The 14,363-nt window shown below is 29.6% G+C and overlaps 4 protein-coding genes across 6 annotated transcripts; 3 read left to right on the top strand and 1 right to left on the bottom strand.

The window, feature by feature from the left end:
* On the top strand, window positions 1–2,352 carry LOC110606129 (agamous-like MADS-box protein AGL104). The gene is made up of 12 exons (XM_043952846.1): window positions 1–185; window positions 565–618; window positions 704–733; window positions 824–842; window positions 922–983; window positions 1,094–1,121; window positions 1,214–1,275; window positions 1,364–1,463; window positions 1,547–1,594; window positions 1,685–1,791; window positions 1,934–2,085; window positions 2,201–2,352. Exons 1-12 carry the CDS (start codon window positions 1–3, stop codon window positions 2,350–2,352), a joined length of 999 nt encoding a protein of 332 aa, XP_043808781.1.
* A 6,669-nt stretch (window positions 2,353–9,021) lies between these two features.
* Window positions 9,022–10,585, top strand: LOC110605069. Its single transcript, XM_043951053.1, has 7 exons — window positions 9,022–9,137; window positions 9,235–9,321; window positions 9,419–9,511; window positions 9,593–9,701; window positions 9,806–9,886; window positions 9,966–10,045; window positions 10,130–10,585. The coding sequence occupies exons 1-7, from the start codon at window positions 9,067–9,069 to the stop codon at window positions 10,215–10,217; spliced, it is 609 nt and encodes a 202-aa protein (XP_043806988.1). The 5' UTR covers window positions 9,022–9,066; the 3' UTR covers window positions 10,218–10,585.
* A 1,297-nt stretch (window positions 10,586–11,882) lies between these two features.
* LOC110605330 lies at window positions 11,883–12,874 on the top strand. Of its 2 annotated transcripts, none has more exons than XR_002486384.2 (3): window positions 11,883–12,156; window positions 12,529–12,590; window positions 12,731–12,874. XR_002486384.2 is itself a non-coding variant. In XM_021743836.2 (3 exons), the coding sequence occupies exons 1-3, from the start codon at window positions 11,936–11,938 to the stop codon at window positions 12,769–12,771; spliced, it is 228 nt and encodes a 75-aa protein (XP_021599528.1). In that variant the 5' UTR covers window positions 11,883–11,935; the 3' UTR covers window positions 12,772–12,874. The 2 variants fall into 2 exon arrangements, 1 of the variants encoding a protein (XP_021599528.1); XM_021743836.2 differs by having other exon boundaries at window positions 11,883–12,060.
* Window positions 12,664–13,909, bottom strand: LOC110605353 (zinc finger CCCH domain-containing protein 15 homolog). Of its 2 annotated transcripts, XM_043952127.1 has the most exons (3): window positions 13,753–13,909; window positions 13,176–13,348; window positions 12,664–13,022 (listed from the first exon to the last, which is right to left on the bottom strand). In XM_043952127.1, the coding sequence occupies exons 1-2, from the start codon at window positions 13,849–13,851 to the stop codon at window positions 13,214–13,216; spliced, it is 234 nt and encodes a 77-aa protein (XP_043808062.1). In that variant the 5' UTR covers window positions 13,852–13,909; the 3' UTR covers window positions 12,664–13,022; window positions 13,176–13,213. The 2 variants fall into 2 exon arrangements, with proteins under 2 accessions (XP_043808062.1, XP_021599559.1); XM_021743867.2 differs by having other exon boundaries at window positions 12,664–13,348.
* Window positions 13,910–14,363: the final 454 nt, after the last annotated feature.

The following is a 14,363-nucleotide window of genomic DNA, read 5'->3' as shown; positions in this document are numbered from 1 at the left end:
ATGGGTCGTGTTAAATTAGAGATTAAAAAAATAGAAAACAATACAAATCGACAAGTTACATTTTCAAAACGCAGAAATGGACTCATCAAGAAAGCTTACGAACTTTCAATTCTTTGTGATATTGATATTGCGCTCATTATGTTCTCTCCTTCTGGCCGCCTTAGCCATTTCTCTGGAAAAAAAAGGTGACTTGCAAATTTTCGATTTTTTTGCATGTTTTCTATTCTTACATCTCTTTATGGCTGTTGACAAAATTATTGAAACATTATTAATCTTTCATTTTTCCTCCATCTCCATAATTAATTGGTATTTTTCTTGCTAATTAGAAATGATAAAATCATTTGATGGGTGTTCTTCATTTTTCATTTTTGAGTCAATTTGGTGGTGATGTGAACTCCAAGCCCAAGGATTAGGATCTATAACAATACGTGTGACTAATGCCTTGAGAAACTAAAGGGTGGTTTATTGACTAATGCATCATAATTTATTTTTTCCAAAGAAAATTCTATCGATTTCATTCTTATTATACAAGAATTTGATCTTAATTTATGGTTGAAAAATCAGGATTGAAGATGTGTTTGCTCGATATGTTAATCTCCCAGACCAAGAAAGAGAACAGTATGTATATGCTATTAAAATTAACGTTAGCTCTATTCGAAATTAATCATTTGATAATCTTACACCATAAATTTTCTGTTTGCAGTGCTACGTATCCTGAACATAGCAGACATCCGTATGTTCTCCAAGCTTTATTTATTATTCCCTTTCATGAACTCTTTTTCTAGTTTTTATTTATTTTTCTTTTTCATTTTTCTTCTTGCAGTGATTTTCAAAACAAAGAGGTAAACCCCATACCTTGATGCAGCTCTCTCCTCAAAAAACTTTTTATTTTTTTTTTGCTGATATATTGAGTTGATGCAGTATTTGCTAAGGACACTACAACAACTTAAGAGCGAAAACGACATTGCTCTTCAACTTGCCAAGTTGGTCTACATCTCTCTCCCTCTCATCATATATATTAATTTATTCCTTATATTAATTTTAATTTTAATTATTAATTCATTTGGGATATATATATCGGTGCTGCAAAAAGTCCCTCAGCTATCAACTCTGATGTTGAGGTACAAAACCACAGTATTCTTTTAATTTCTAACAAAACATTCAAACCCCACTCTTAATTAATTGGTTAATCTTCTTTCCTCTTACATTATAGGAACTCCAACATGAAGTTGCCAGTTTACAACAACAACTCCAGATTGCAGAAGAACAGATGAGGTTACTTAATTAATTAATTACTTCTTATCTTAATTAATGTTTTATAATTTATTTTTTAATCTTTTGATGCAATTCATCAAATGTATAGGTTATATGAGCCCGACCCACTAAAAATCTCGTCTATGGGAGAGCTAGAATCGTGTGAGAAAAACCTCGTTGACACTTTACAAAGTGTTATGCAGAGAAAGGTTCACCAAAACTTAGTTACCTCACTTGTTTTTTCTTCATATTAATTCCAAAAACTCATTGTTTTATTTTACTTGTATTGCAGGAATATTTATTGAGCAACCAAATTGCTTATGATCCGTCTAGTATGCAGGTAATATCTACTATTTTTTTTCAAAATAATAATAATTATTATTGAAAATTTATAACTGATGATGGAAATTAATAATATGTATGTATACAGCAAGGGATGACAACCTCGTTCGAGAATGAGGTTATTGGTTGGATGCCTGATGGTGGTCAAAACCATACACAAATCTTCGATGCTTCTGCCAGTTTGAATAATCTTAGGTTTGTGTTTCTCTTCATTAAAAACATTACAATGTAATATTATTAATTTTAATTTCTTCGAAACAGTATGATTTCTCACATACATTTGATTATTTAAAAAAAAAAGGAAAATAATAAACTAATAAAATTAGTTTGGAGACAGAGATCTATCGTCAACAATGTATGATCCATTGTTGCAAGGAAGTAGCTCAAATGGAGAGGCACACAGCATGGCAGAGTGCCACGTCACAAACCCTAATGACCACAACTTCTCTACATGGCCTCAGCCGTATTCCTCAACTGCCCTCCATTCTAATCCCATGCCTGCACCTTCCTTATACCCTCAAATTCAGGTTTACTTTTTATTTATTTATTTATTTTAATAATATGATTATATATATAGATATATGTTAATTTAATGAAGATTTTTGTGTGGAATTTCAGCATGGGATGGTGGGCCCAAACATTACAGAGATGATGCCACGTGAGCAGATGGAGATTCCAATGAGTGGGCCTCACTCACATCTGGAGAATGAAGCAGCAAATTACGACAACCAAATCCCTCAACTTAATGGGCAATAAAAAAAAAAGAAAATATAATAAATCAATACTGATCAGTCTGATTCAGCAGAAGATCAATCATGTAAAAAATTTTCCTTTTCTTTCTGAGTTGCTGAAAGTTGAATTTTAATGTAATGCATAGGTATAGATCAAATATCATCCCAGTTTGCTTATCTCCCTTTGTTTTTTTTTTTTTTTTTTTTTTTTTTAAATTGTACCATATGGATTAACTTAATTCTTTTGTTTGATTTTGAAATGCTTAATTAATAGTCTAATTTATATATATATAATATTCAAAATTATAAAGAAAATGAGACTATTCTTAATAATTAAATTATTTAATTACTGAGTACATGGTTTTAGCTAAAACGGTTAACCATGATTGGAACTGTAAGACAGATGACACGTAAATTCTGACAAGGGATTGCAGGGTAATTTGGGTAATTGTACGTATAGGCAGCAAATCTCCTAATTAATATGTTTACAACTGAGACTTTGCTTTTGCTGAAGTCAATTTCTATATTTCAACCTTTAATTATAATTATTCCCTTTATATTTACAAATTCAATTTAATTAATTATTTTTATTATTTCTTTTATTTGTAATTAAAAAAATTATTTTTAAATTAAATCTCACATAATTTTATAAAAATTTATTTAAAAGTTTTTTCTTATAAAACTAATCATTTTAAATGTGAGATTCGAATTATATAAATTCAATTTCTTATTATATGGTGAACTAATAACTACAAGTGCGTTTGTTGCTGTTGTGATTTTCTGTTTTCTTTTTTTTTATTTAATAAATAATGAATAATTTATTTATTTATTAGTGTTGTATTTCTATTTTTTCTATTTATAAAAAAAATATTTTTTAAATTAAAAAATAAAAAATTATAAATATTGATTATTTTTCTTTACAATTTTTATTATATTATCATTAAAATTTTTAAGATTTTATCTATATCAATTAAATTTATTTTTTATTATTAAATATATATTTATTCAATTAATTTATAAAAATATATTTTTATTTTATTATTATAAAAAATTTATTATTTAATTCTATGATATTGAAGAAATTTATTAATTAGTTATTAAATTTTAAAAAATAAATTAAAATATCTTAAAATTTAAAAAATATTAATTAATTTTTTTTATTAATTTTAGTGATTAAATATTTTATTATTTAATTTTATAATATAAAAAATTTATTAATTAATTTCTCAATTTTATAAACATCCCAATTAATTAATTTTTATGATATTGAGAGCATTTTTAATTTTTTATAATAAAAATTTACTCTTTAATTTCTATAATGTAGAAAAATTTATTAGTTAATTTTAATTTTAAAAAATATATTAAAATATTATTGAGGTATTAAAATTACATTTATAATAGTTTTAGTTTTTTTATTAGTTTTAAAAAAAGAAAAAAATTTATTAGTTCGTTTCTAGATTTATAAAAATTTTATATTAATTAGTTGGAGAGTTTTAAAATTTTTTGCAAACATTTAATGACTAAAATGGATAAAAATTTTATATTAATTAGTTCGAGAGTTTTAAAATTTTTTGCAAATATTTAATGAATAAAATTGATAAAAGAATTAATTAATAGATTTTTTAAAATTTTAGAAACGTTTTAATATATTTTTTAAAATTAATAAATTATTTAATAATTTTTTTTATATTGTAAAGACAATAATAATTTTTATTTTTTACAATATTTAACTATTAAAATTAATAAAGTAATTAATTAATAAATTTTTAAAATTTAAATAATATTTTAATAATTTTTTTAAAATTGAAAAATTAATTAATGATTTTTTCTATATTATATTGATAAAATAGTAATTTTATTTATTATAATATAATATATTTTGTAGAAATAATTTATTATTTATTTTATATATAATTATATATAAAATTATTTATATTTATATTTTCTTATTAAATATTATACTTTAAAAAACATTTTAATTCTTATTTTTATATAAAAAGTTATAAATTTATTTTTATATAAAAAATTATAAATTTATTTTTATATAAATAAATTTTAAAAATAAATAACAGAAATAAAAAACTATTTTTAATTTTTTTTAAAAAAAAAGAAAAAGAAATCCTCATCGTTACCAAAGCACACATCTAACTTGTTGCCAAATATTTAAATTGCCTAATATTCTGACATTGGATTTTCTTCCAACGTTATTATTCCATTACCTTCTCTTTTAAATTGGTATAAACAGTTTCTATAAATTAGCAAGAAAATCTACTGTCCATTTTTTCTTCATTATGCTTTAATTTTTATTCATTTATAAATGGTCTATAATATAAATACATATATGTCATAGTTAGTTTGTCAAATTTTCTTATGTGGTTCTTTAGTGTCTCGACATTTTCATCTTTTTTATTTTTTTTAAATTTAATTTCTTTTTTTCTCTTTTTCCTATGGAAAACGATCTGCGTCAATTGTGGCTCATTCTGTTAAAAGTCAGAATAGCCGAAAGCAATAATCGTCCTATTTTGAAACTGTCGAAAACTCGGCAATTCTCGGACAGTTAATATATTAAAGGATTTGGTTACTAGTTACAAGCCGAACATTTTATTTTTAATGGAAACAAAGGCTCTTAGTTCTCGTATGAAATTTTTTCGTAATTATTTACATTTTGATAGTTGCTTCTCAGTCAATAAATAAGGATTGGGAGGAAGCCTTTCTTAATGTGAAAGAGTCATGTGTCTGTTTCTATAGTTAGCTTTTTTTTAAATTTTATTCATTCGATTGTTTCGGAAGGTTATGTTCAATGAAAGTTTACTAGTTATTATGAGTTTCCAGAATCACAACGACAATGTCAATCTTGAAATTTTATTCGAGATTTATCTCGTACAAACTCTCTTCCGTGACTTTATTCGGGAAATTTTAATGATTTATACTTGATAGATGAGAAAGAAGGAGGAACACTTTTACCAAATTATTTTATACAGGATTTCGACAGGCATTTGAGAAAATATTTTTATCAAATTATTTTATATAGGGGTTTAATTTTGAATGATTATAAATTTTTATTAGACTCTAAAACTAATATTTCTGTTATATGAGTTCATCATAATGCTACTATAACCTTTTATATTTTGGCTAGAAAATCTATTAGGCATAATTGTCTCTCTATTTAGAATGATATCTCTCTTTGTTTGATGCAATGTTAATAATAGAATTAGTAGTTTTGCTTTAAAAAAAATATGCCATAATTAAATCTTCACATTCATTTTAGTGGAGATTGGGATGCGGAGGATTTTGTCATTGAATAAATCAAGTTGGGTAAATTAAATTTTCACACTTAAAATTTAATTTTTAACAAATGAATAAATTACAACTTTACTTTTTTTTTTTCATGAAAATTTTTACCCCATTCAATAGAGTTACTAGATAAATTGCAATTTATTTTTTAAACTATTGAATAGTCTCCAAAAGACATCTTTATAAAGAATTTGTCATAAACATCTTGCTTCACACCAGAGGAGAGAGAGAGTTTGTTTTGCAACTCATTAGATCCATCTCAGAGCAAGAATCATCAGCATCAACATCACTATTACGGTCTCTCTATCAAAACCACACACATATTAGATATTAAGGTAAGCATCAGCATCAACAACACTATTACAGTCTCTCTAAATCAAAACCACACACATATTAGATATTAAGGTAAGCATACATATACCAATCTACTTGAACAATTGTCTATTATTATACCAGTTAACGACTATTACAATAATTAATATTGTCGAATAAAGTCTTAATTAACGAGTGGTTCAATAAGTGGTATGAAACTAATTGTTAACGAACTTTATTTCAATTGAAATAAGGAGTTCTAATCTGAAAGGCGCCGTTATTTAATTATTTTTACTTTAACTAAAGCAATTTTTATAAAATCATGATAAGATTTAGTTTGCTTGTTTAGAATGGAATTTTGATTTATTTCCTTTAATTTTACAAAAATATATGGTATGGTACATACTTTCCATATATATAAATAAATAATATTAATTTTATTTAAATTAATAAATTTCAATTTAAACAGAATTATGTATCTAGCTATGGAGGGTGAAGAAGGAGGCTCTTTCGAGTATAACGTTGATAACTTCGTCAATGGTCACAGTTCTGAAGCCTCTCCAGTTGAAATACCTAACAATCTTTCAAATGTAAGTACGACGTCGTAGGTCAACAATATTACACATACACATGATCCAATTCATGAAATATATGTCATAAACTTTAGTTTGGATATAAAAATACTGCATGGTAAATATTACAGGAGCTTGGCGAGCTAGGCTCATCATGTGGAAGCAATCGGACTCCAATGAATCCCGAAGACAAGATCACAATCGCAGCAGCATCTACAAATGAAGGTGGCAATAGGGATAGGAGTTTGGGAGTAGCTGTAGGCTCCTTCTCAGTCCATTCCCCATTGAATGGGATAGGAGTTTTACCTGGAATATCTTCTTCCTGCAACAACCAACGCCAATCTATTATGCCTTGGACTTCATTAAGGTACATGCAATAAAGCTACTTCTCTATATATTATTTTTTATTTATTGTAAGTTATAGTAAGAAAGATATGAAGAGGATTGAACATTCTGTTACCTGAATCTGATATAGAAACAAGTAAGGAATTTTAAATTTTATTTAAAAGTATGAGTATACTGATTTGCAGATCTAAGAACATAAACAAGTAAGGAATTTTGAACCTTATTTAAAAGCATTCTAATATCCTGAAGGCCATAGTAGGAAGCATCTGATCTATTATACTTTGATCAACTGCTTGCACCAAAGATAAAGCATCACCTTCCACAATGACACTATGCAAACCAGAGGTAATCAACCATAGAATTGCCTCCTTCACTGCTAATGCTTCTACAACTTGAGGAATAACCACATTATCTACAAATGTCATATCCTCATGTAAAAAAAACATCAGCATCGCAGACAATCCACCCAACTCTATAATTTTAGCTAGATATCAACATTACTGATACGGATTCTGTTGAGATCGTGACTCATATACAAGAAAAATAGAAAAACCAATGCATCAGACCCTCCAGTCTACCTGGACAGTAGAAGGTCCGGCCTGTCTAATGTATATATAAGACCTCCCATACCTCTGATTTTATTAATCTGAAATGAGCAAACCATCTCACTAACGCTCAAAGAAGTAGACCGACCTTTTTAAAGTATTCAGAACTTCGTTAAAGTCATAATTGCATATGTGATCGAGCCGACAGAAGTGACGCACATAATGATCACGGTATGAATCAAGTGGTCTCAACATTTATTAGTCAATTATCCATTATTAATGAACTGCTTGATACATATGTTGTGCTACGACGCGCTATCCTATCCGATAGGATATTTGTCAGAATGTCCAAATATAGTTATATGGTATAAACACTTTTGGATCAACCCTTAGTTGAGAGATTTTAACTATTACTGATTCAAAAAACTCTCAAATCTCTCCTCCAAACTTTAATCTTCACGAGCTAAAAACTTTAATTCTATTAACTCTCAACCGTTCAATCAGATTCATTAACTTTTCCATAAATAAGTTCTTGCCTATGTATTCACGTCTCCTTACCTCACTGATCTCAAACATATCAATTACAATTCAAAAGAAGGAAGAGTTAGAGCAATTTACATGATGAGAATGAACTCGAGTACCGGCCCATGCATCATGAACTTGTTTCGCATATATCCACTCATGGAAATAGGATAGAACAAAACCTGAAATTTGCCACGAAGTCTATGCTTGATATCCCCAAACTATATCATTTCTGTTCCACCAGATACCCCACAAAAATATAAAACATTTCTCAACTTTTTTCACATCATAGTTTAGAAGAAGATTAGACAAACAACTAGTATTGAATAATGTCAAAATTGAGAAATCCATACCAAATGCATTCCAAATCTGTACAGCAACTGGGCATGCAAAGATATTAATGCACTATATTTTCCACATGATTAACACATACTGGACAAGTGGGTAATATATTCAAACTTCTTGGGTACCTGAATTTTTCAAAACCTTTTCCACAGAGATGCATCCATAGTGGTTGAATGAGGAGAAGACTGTACTGCTGTCAAAGTCCAGTTGACACTGTACATACCATTTTGCGATTCCAACCATTCCAAGAATCTAATGTAACAATATGAGCTAGAGGAATATTTTTAATAAGTTGCACATCCCTCCCTTGAAAAGAAACTATCTAGAGCCTCCATATGCCACGTTCTTAATTCTGGAGTAATAAGATCACAAACACACATATCCTCCCACTTCGCAGGTGGCAAAGAAGAAACATATAAATCAATAACATCAAGAAGTCAAGGGTGCAACCAAACAGAAGTTGAGGTACCATTGCCAATACGTCAACAAACATACATTTTCAGAAAGAAAAAAAAAGTAAAAAACAACTCCACATCGGTAGACGAGAGGAAAATAAAGGGGCATACATGTGACACGGAGCCAGAAAATGGAAAAATTCGCCCATAAGCTCATTTTAGCCCCACCACTCCATTGTCTTGGACCAGGCCCGTTAAATTTCCCAACAACCCCTTTATATATCTTTATTTGGAAGGTAAGTGGTGGCCAACTCTATATGTATATGGCACATTAATAGAGTATTTTTGAATTAGGTCCCAAGACTACTTGATAAATCAAACACAACTACAACATCGCCAAGCCCCTAGAATGACAAATGTGTCTGATCCTCCATACCAGCAAAACTACTCTATACTGGCCAGGCCTTCTGTGGATTCAAGGTATTAATTTAACCTTTAAACTAATTAAGATTAAGACTTTGTTCCTTGTTTAGCTTTGACTAATGAAATGATTTTTTTTTTTCTGAATTGGATTTAGGCTTCCACAACTTGGTCACCATAATAGAAAATCTGATCAGGGATTGGATATTTCACCATATTGTAACTCTATGCCTTCAAGATCAAGGTTCTTTGTCTATTAATACAAGTAAATATACACATTAGCCGATGTATATATTTAACTTAAAGACTTGTTCTTTTGCCTCTATTTTGGAACCCAACAGGTTCCAGCAGCCTATTCATCCAGCTAACCTGTTTGAGCTGCAAGTGCAAAGCTATAATTCCTGGAAGAACCGAGAATCTCTCACACTTTCAGGGTAACATTTTTTCATCTGAATCAATAATCATATTGATCATCTAGTTTTTCAAAATTATTAATCCATTGTTATGTATAATAGGGCCCATGTAGGTGGACATGAAGGATTGGCTAATCAAAATGCAGGAAGAATCAATAACCCTCATATATTGCAGCAGAGTCAACTCTTTAATATTTCTGAAACTCTTCAGGCATATACATATATATATATGAATCTTGATTACATGTTGCTAGTTGTTCTCTTGACCAATCTCTAATGGCTCCAAGAATTGTGCTTGTTTTGCATTGTATTCAGAATGGATTTCTGGGAGGACACCTTGGAAAGAGACCATCGGAAATTGGGGAATCATCACCTTCAAACCAGAAATTTTCCAGGGTAAGAGCATAGTTTTCTTTTTATTTATTTCTGTTTCAATTCTTTTCCCATCTAATGAATTACTATTACTATTACATAGGTGGAATCAGGAATCACTCAAGAAAACCAGGGAGCAGCATGGAGACATCAAGACAAGCTTCCTATTCAATTGAATTTAAGGTGATTGTTTTCTGCTCATCTTTTATATTGAAAATAAAAATATCTATATATTTAAGTAATTGTGAGGATTTATATTAATTGCAGGCCAGCCAGAAATGCCTTGTATGATCAAGGCTACGAGAGTGTGGGGCTGCCCGTAGACCCACATTTGCGGCTGTTTGCTTTGAACTGACTGCAAAGGCTAATTACTTGCATACAAATCTACAATGTAGACGTGCACTTGCAAGAGGCTCTGGAGGAGGTTTTGCAGGTTGTTATGCATCTATATTGATGAAAATTTGTGACAATAGCTGCTTACCAATAAAGCTATGCCAGTTTAGACACCGAGAGAATTTTTTATTCTAATGCTTTCATGGTACCTTTTTGAATTGTATTTCATTTCATGAAATTTGAATTTATTTCTGAATACTGTGAGCTTTGCTTGGGACAGAGGGGAAGGGGCATTATGAATGGATAGTGCCATGAAGGCCTTGACGAGTGTGATAGCTTATGGGTGTGGATTATCATGGTTATATATTGAGTTTATAATTAAGGTCTAATCTTATATTGCTTTGTTTTTATTTTTTTAGAATATTATGATATGGAGTGATCTAATATCATGAATAGAATTGCCATGGGAATTTTTAGAATATCATATCGTAAAATGAGTAGCCCAGTGAATAAGGTGAGTGAGACTATCTTCCGCGCCTTGTGCCAGTTGTCCAGCCCAAGCATAGCATTATATGATATAAGAGAGTTCCGTTGCTGGTGAGGGATGGTAATAGCTCGCGTACTTTTGAGTATTTAATCTGATTGAAATTGCATGATTATAATCGAATTTAAATTTGATAAATAATATTCGTAATAAATTTGAATCGAATTCAGATTTTATTTATAAGATATTGACTATTTAAATTCATTTATTTAAATAATTAATTTAATATCAAAAAATATATTTTATAATAATATTTATAAAAATTTATAAAAGTATTAAAATTTTTAAATGAAACTTATTAATCAAAAATATTTTTTATATAAATTATTAATTAAAATATATAAAACTAAATAAAATATTGATTTTATTTAAATAATAATAATTGAATTTAAAATAAATTTAAATAATTTATATTAATTTTTAATTAAATTTAAGATAAATTTAAATATTGTTAATATGAATCTATTCATAAAATTTAATTTTATTGAATACCCTGTATATTTACATCTTTTAGCGGCCGCGCCGTAAATACTGCAGTTTTCCTTGAAAGCTTTAACCAGTGTTATCGTTTGTTGTTTCTGGACCTTCTGATTTGGACCAATACTACAGGGGCTTCCTTGTACTTATAATCTGCGGCCAATTTCTGTAACAGTAGGCCTTTGGAATTTTTTTTGAAAATTTGGATTTTAATCCATCTGCTCTTTAATTTTTTAAGAATATCCCAGTATCTCCTTCAAAATAAAAAATAAATAAGATAAGGCATTTCCTATAGTTGAAAAAAAGAGGAGAGAAAGAAGGTTGGTTGGAGGAATGTACTATATGGTTGCAGCTGTTGAGGAAATTTTCATTTTTCCTCCTTCTCAAGACTCGCATATTCTTCGTTGTAAATACACCAACTCTTAGTAAATTAAGTATTTAGAATTATTCATTTAGACAATATATACACACATAATAAGAAAATAAAAAAAGAGAAGTATTTGGCACAATATAAAAAAGTAAATTCTTAGGATGGCCGAGTGTTCTAAACGGTACAACATTATAAAAGTAGTTTTTAGGTGGAGGTGCAAAAAATACCTATCAACTGCCAAGACTACCCACTGTACGAGTGCCTACTTTCCCAATAAAACGCAGTCCTGCATTACACCTAGTCATTGCAGCCTAAAATATTCAATCCTTTTGTTTCATCTTTTATGTAAATGGCTAGGATTAAAGTCTCTGCCAAGAAGAAGAGGAGCATGGCGTCTGCTAGAGCTCAACACTTGCAGCAGGAGTATCAACTTCCTCTTGTTCTTGCCCTGCCAGCTCAACTCACCAGAAATAGGTATGCCCATTTAAATTTAAATCAGATATTGTTCCTTACCCTTCTAATTTAATTCTTTGACACATCTGCAGAGGCGATTAGGAAGATCTCCTTCTGGTATGTTGGCTGAGTGTTCTAAACGGTACAACATTATAAAAGTAGTTTCATTTTCTTCTCTTCCCTTCTTTTTTTTTTTTTTTTTTTTTTTTCTGGTATAAATAAGGAAGAGTGGAACCTGACTAATCCTACCTCAAGCAGGTGAAGAGTTGCAATTTATCGTGGACCGGTTCTCTCTCTCCCTTTCCTTGAATGCATCTAATTAATTAACTATAATAAAAAGTACCTATTTCTGATTCATACATATGTTTCTTCTGCATATGCTGGATTCTTGATTGGTCTTGCAATCATAGGCTTAAGGTACGTTTGGTATTCACAACAACCTTTATGCCTTTCTATATGCATAACCTTGTGTTATCTTCATGTTTCCAGCAACTCAAAAGGAACCTTGAGGAACTTCGACTTAATCTGGAACATGTCGAAAGCAAACTCAGGTTTAATCCTAACTTTTTTACTGAGACTACATATCATTTCTTATACCAAAAAATTTTAAAGAGACATGAAACAAGAAAAGAAATTTTGACGATCTTGACAATTGCCTAAATGCCATCGCTAATCAAGTTTTGTTATGTAGCTCAAAGCCCAACAAAGAAGCATGAAGGGAAATGGAAATAAGGGAAATTTCAAGGACAATAAATGTATCTCGTAGTTTTGCTTTGCTCTTCTTTTTTCACCTTCTCTTACTACTGAGTTGGTGTTGGGTCTGCTTCAAACTTTTGAAGAACTACAATATGGTCATTGGTCAATAACTGTGGGCAATTCCAAGCATATGTTTACTTCCTTGTGGCATAGAGCGAAGGAAGGAAATTACTTGAATGATCAATTCTTCTGTTTTAGTGTCAACAACCATAGTGTAGCACAAGGGCCTGCTGAATAAAAACACATCACTATGACGGTAATCCATAAATACTGGAATTCAAATCAATTGAATTCTTCTACGAATGCAACAACAAATTCACCAAAACAAATGTTAAATTGGAGATGCAAGAATGTTGAAGGAATAAGCCTGTAAAATTTGCCTCTAAAATAGCTTATGCGCTCGAACAAATAGTAAGCTTCAATATTGAGAGTTATCAAACACCCAGGGCTCATGCAAGAAAAGCTCCCGCCCGTTCATTTGCACTGTGCCAGAAGCTATATCTTCTGCACGTTTCCTAGCTGCTTCAGCATTTCTAGCTGAGGCATCTGCGTCCTGCAAGTGCAAGTGCAAATTGTATATCAACACATGTAGACACTTATACATAGGAAAGTAAATGATGCCCAGGTTGTGTTATTCTGCAAAGCCAAATTGCTCTATCCTCTCGGAAATATACACGACTTCTCTTCCCAATATCAATTCCCCCTAAAGTGTATTATTCGAAATTAGGTTTTACCAAGTGACTCTTGGTCATATAAATCGGTATTGCAGGAAAAATTAATTATTGGCTAATTGTTCGCAATCACTTCGAGTGATTTCTGCAGAATCCACTATAGCATGACATCCATCCTTCCATAAACTAAAAGAACTTAATTAGAAATAGATTTGGTGAACTGAAAGAAAAACAGACAAATTGACGGATCAAACAAAACGAGAAATATTAGGGAAAAAGAAAAGACCTTTCGGCGTTTCCAGTTGAGGAACTGTGCCTCTGTTATGGGGTGAGACCTTGGCTGATCGTTTGCTTGATTTCCCTTCTGCTCATCTTCCGCTCCCATGATTTAGCTTTTCTGATTTGCCAAACAAATGTCGGCGGGTGGGAAGGCGGCCTTCTGAGCACTAACAAGTACTAAGAACTAAAGAGAAACGACGTCATTTAAACGAAAAATTTATCTACAATCGGATGTAGTATAGCCGAGCTAAACTTGTTACATTATGTAAAATTATAATAAATCTACTTAAAATTTTAATTTAATTAAATTGAATTAATTTAAAATTTTAGTTTAATTTTTTATTTATTTTAATTCAGTTTAATTTAATTTTAAAATTTTTAATTATTTTAATTCGATTCGATTCGATTTTAATTAAATAAAAAATAAAAAAATTATATCAAATCGATTATATATTATTTTTAAGAATATAGAGAAATTAAATTATTTAAAATTAAAATATTTTAATTAAAATTTAAAATATTAAAAATAAAGTATAAAAAATAAAAAATTATTGAAAATTTAAACCGATCAAATCAAATTGAATCGAATCAGACTGGTTCAGTTCAGTTCAACTTTTG

Source organism: Manihot esculenta, chromosome 2, assembly GCF_001659605.2.
Source record: "Manihot esculenta cultivar AM560-2 chromosome 2, M.esculenta_v8, whole genome shotgun sequence".
Classification (NCBI taxonomy): domain Eukaryota; kingdom Viridiplantae; phylum Streptophyta; class Magnoliopsida; order Malpighiales; family Euphorbiaceae; genus Manihot; species Manihot esculenta.
This window is presented reverse-complemented; position numbering and strand designations above follow the sequence as displayed.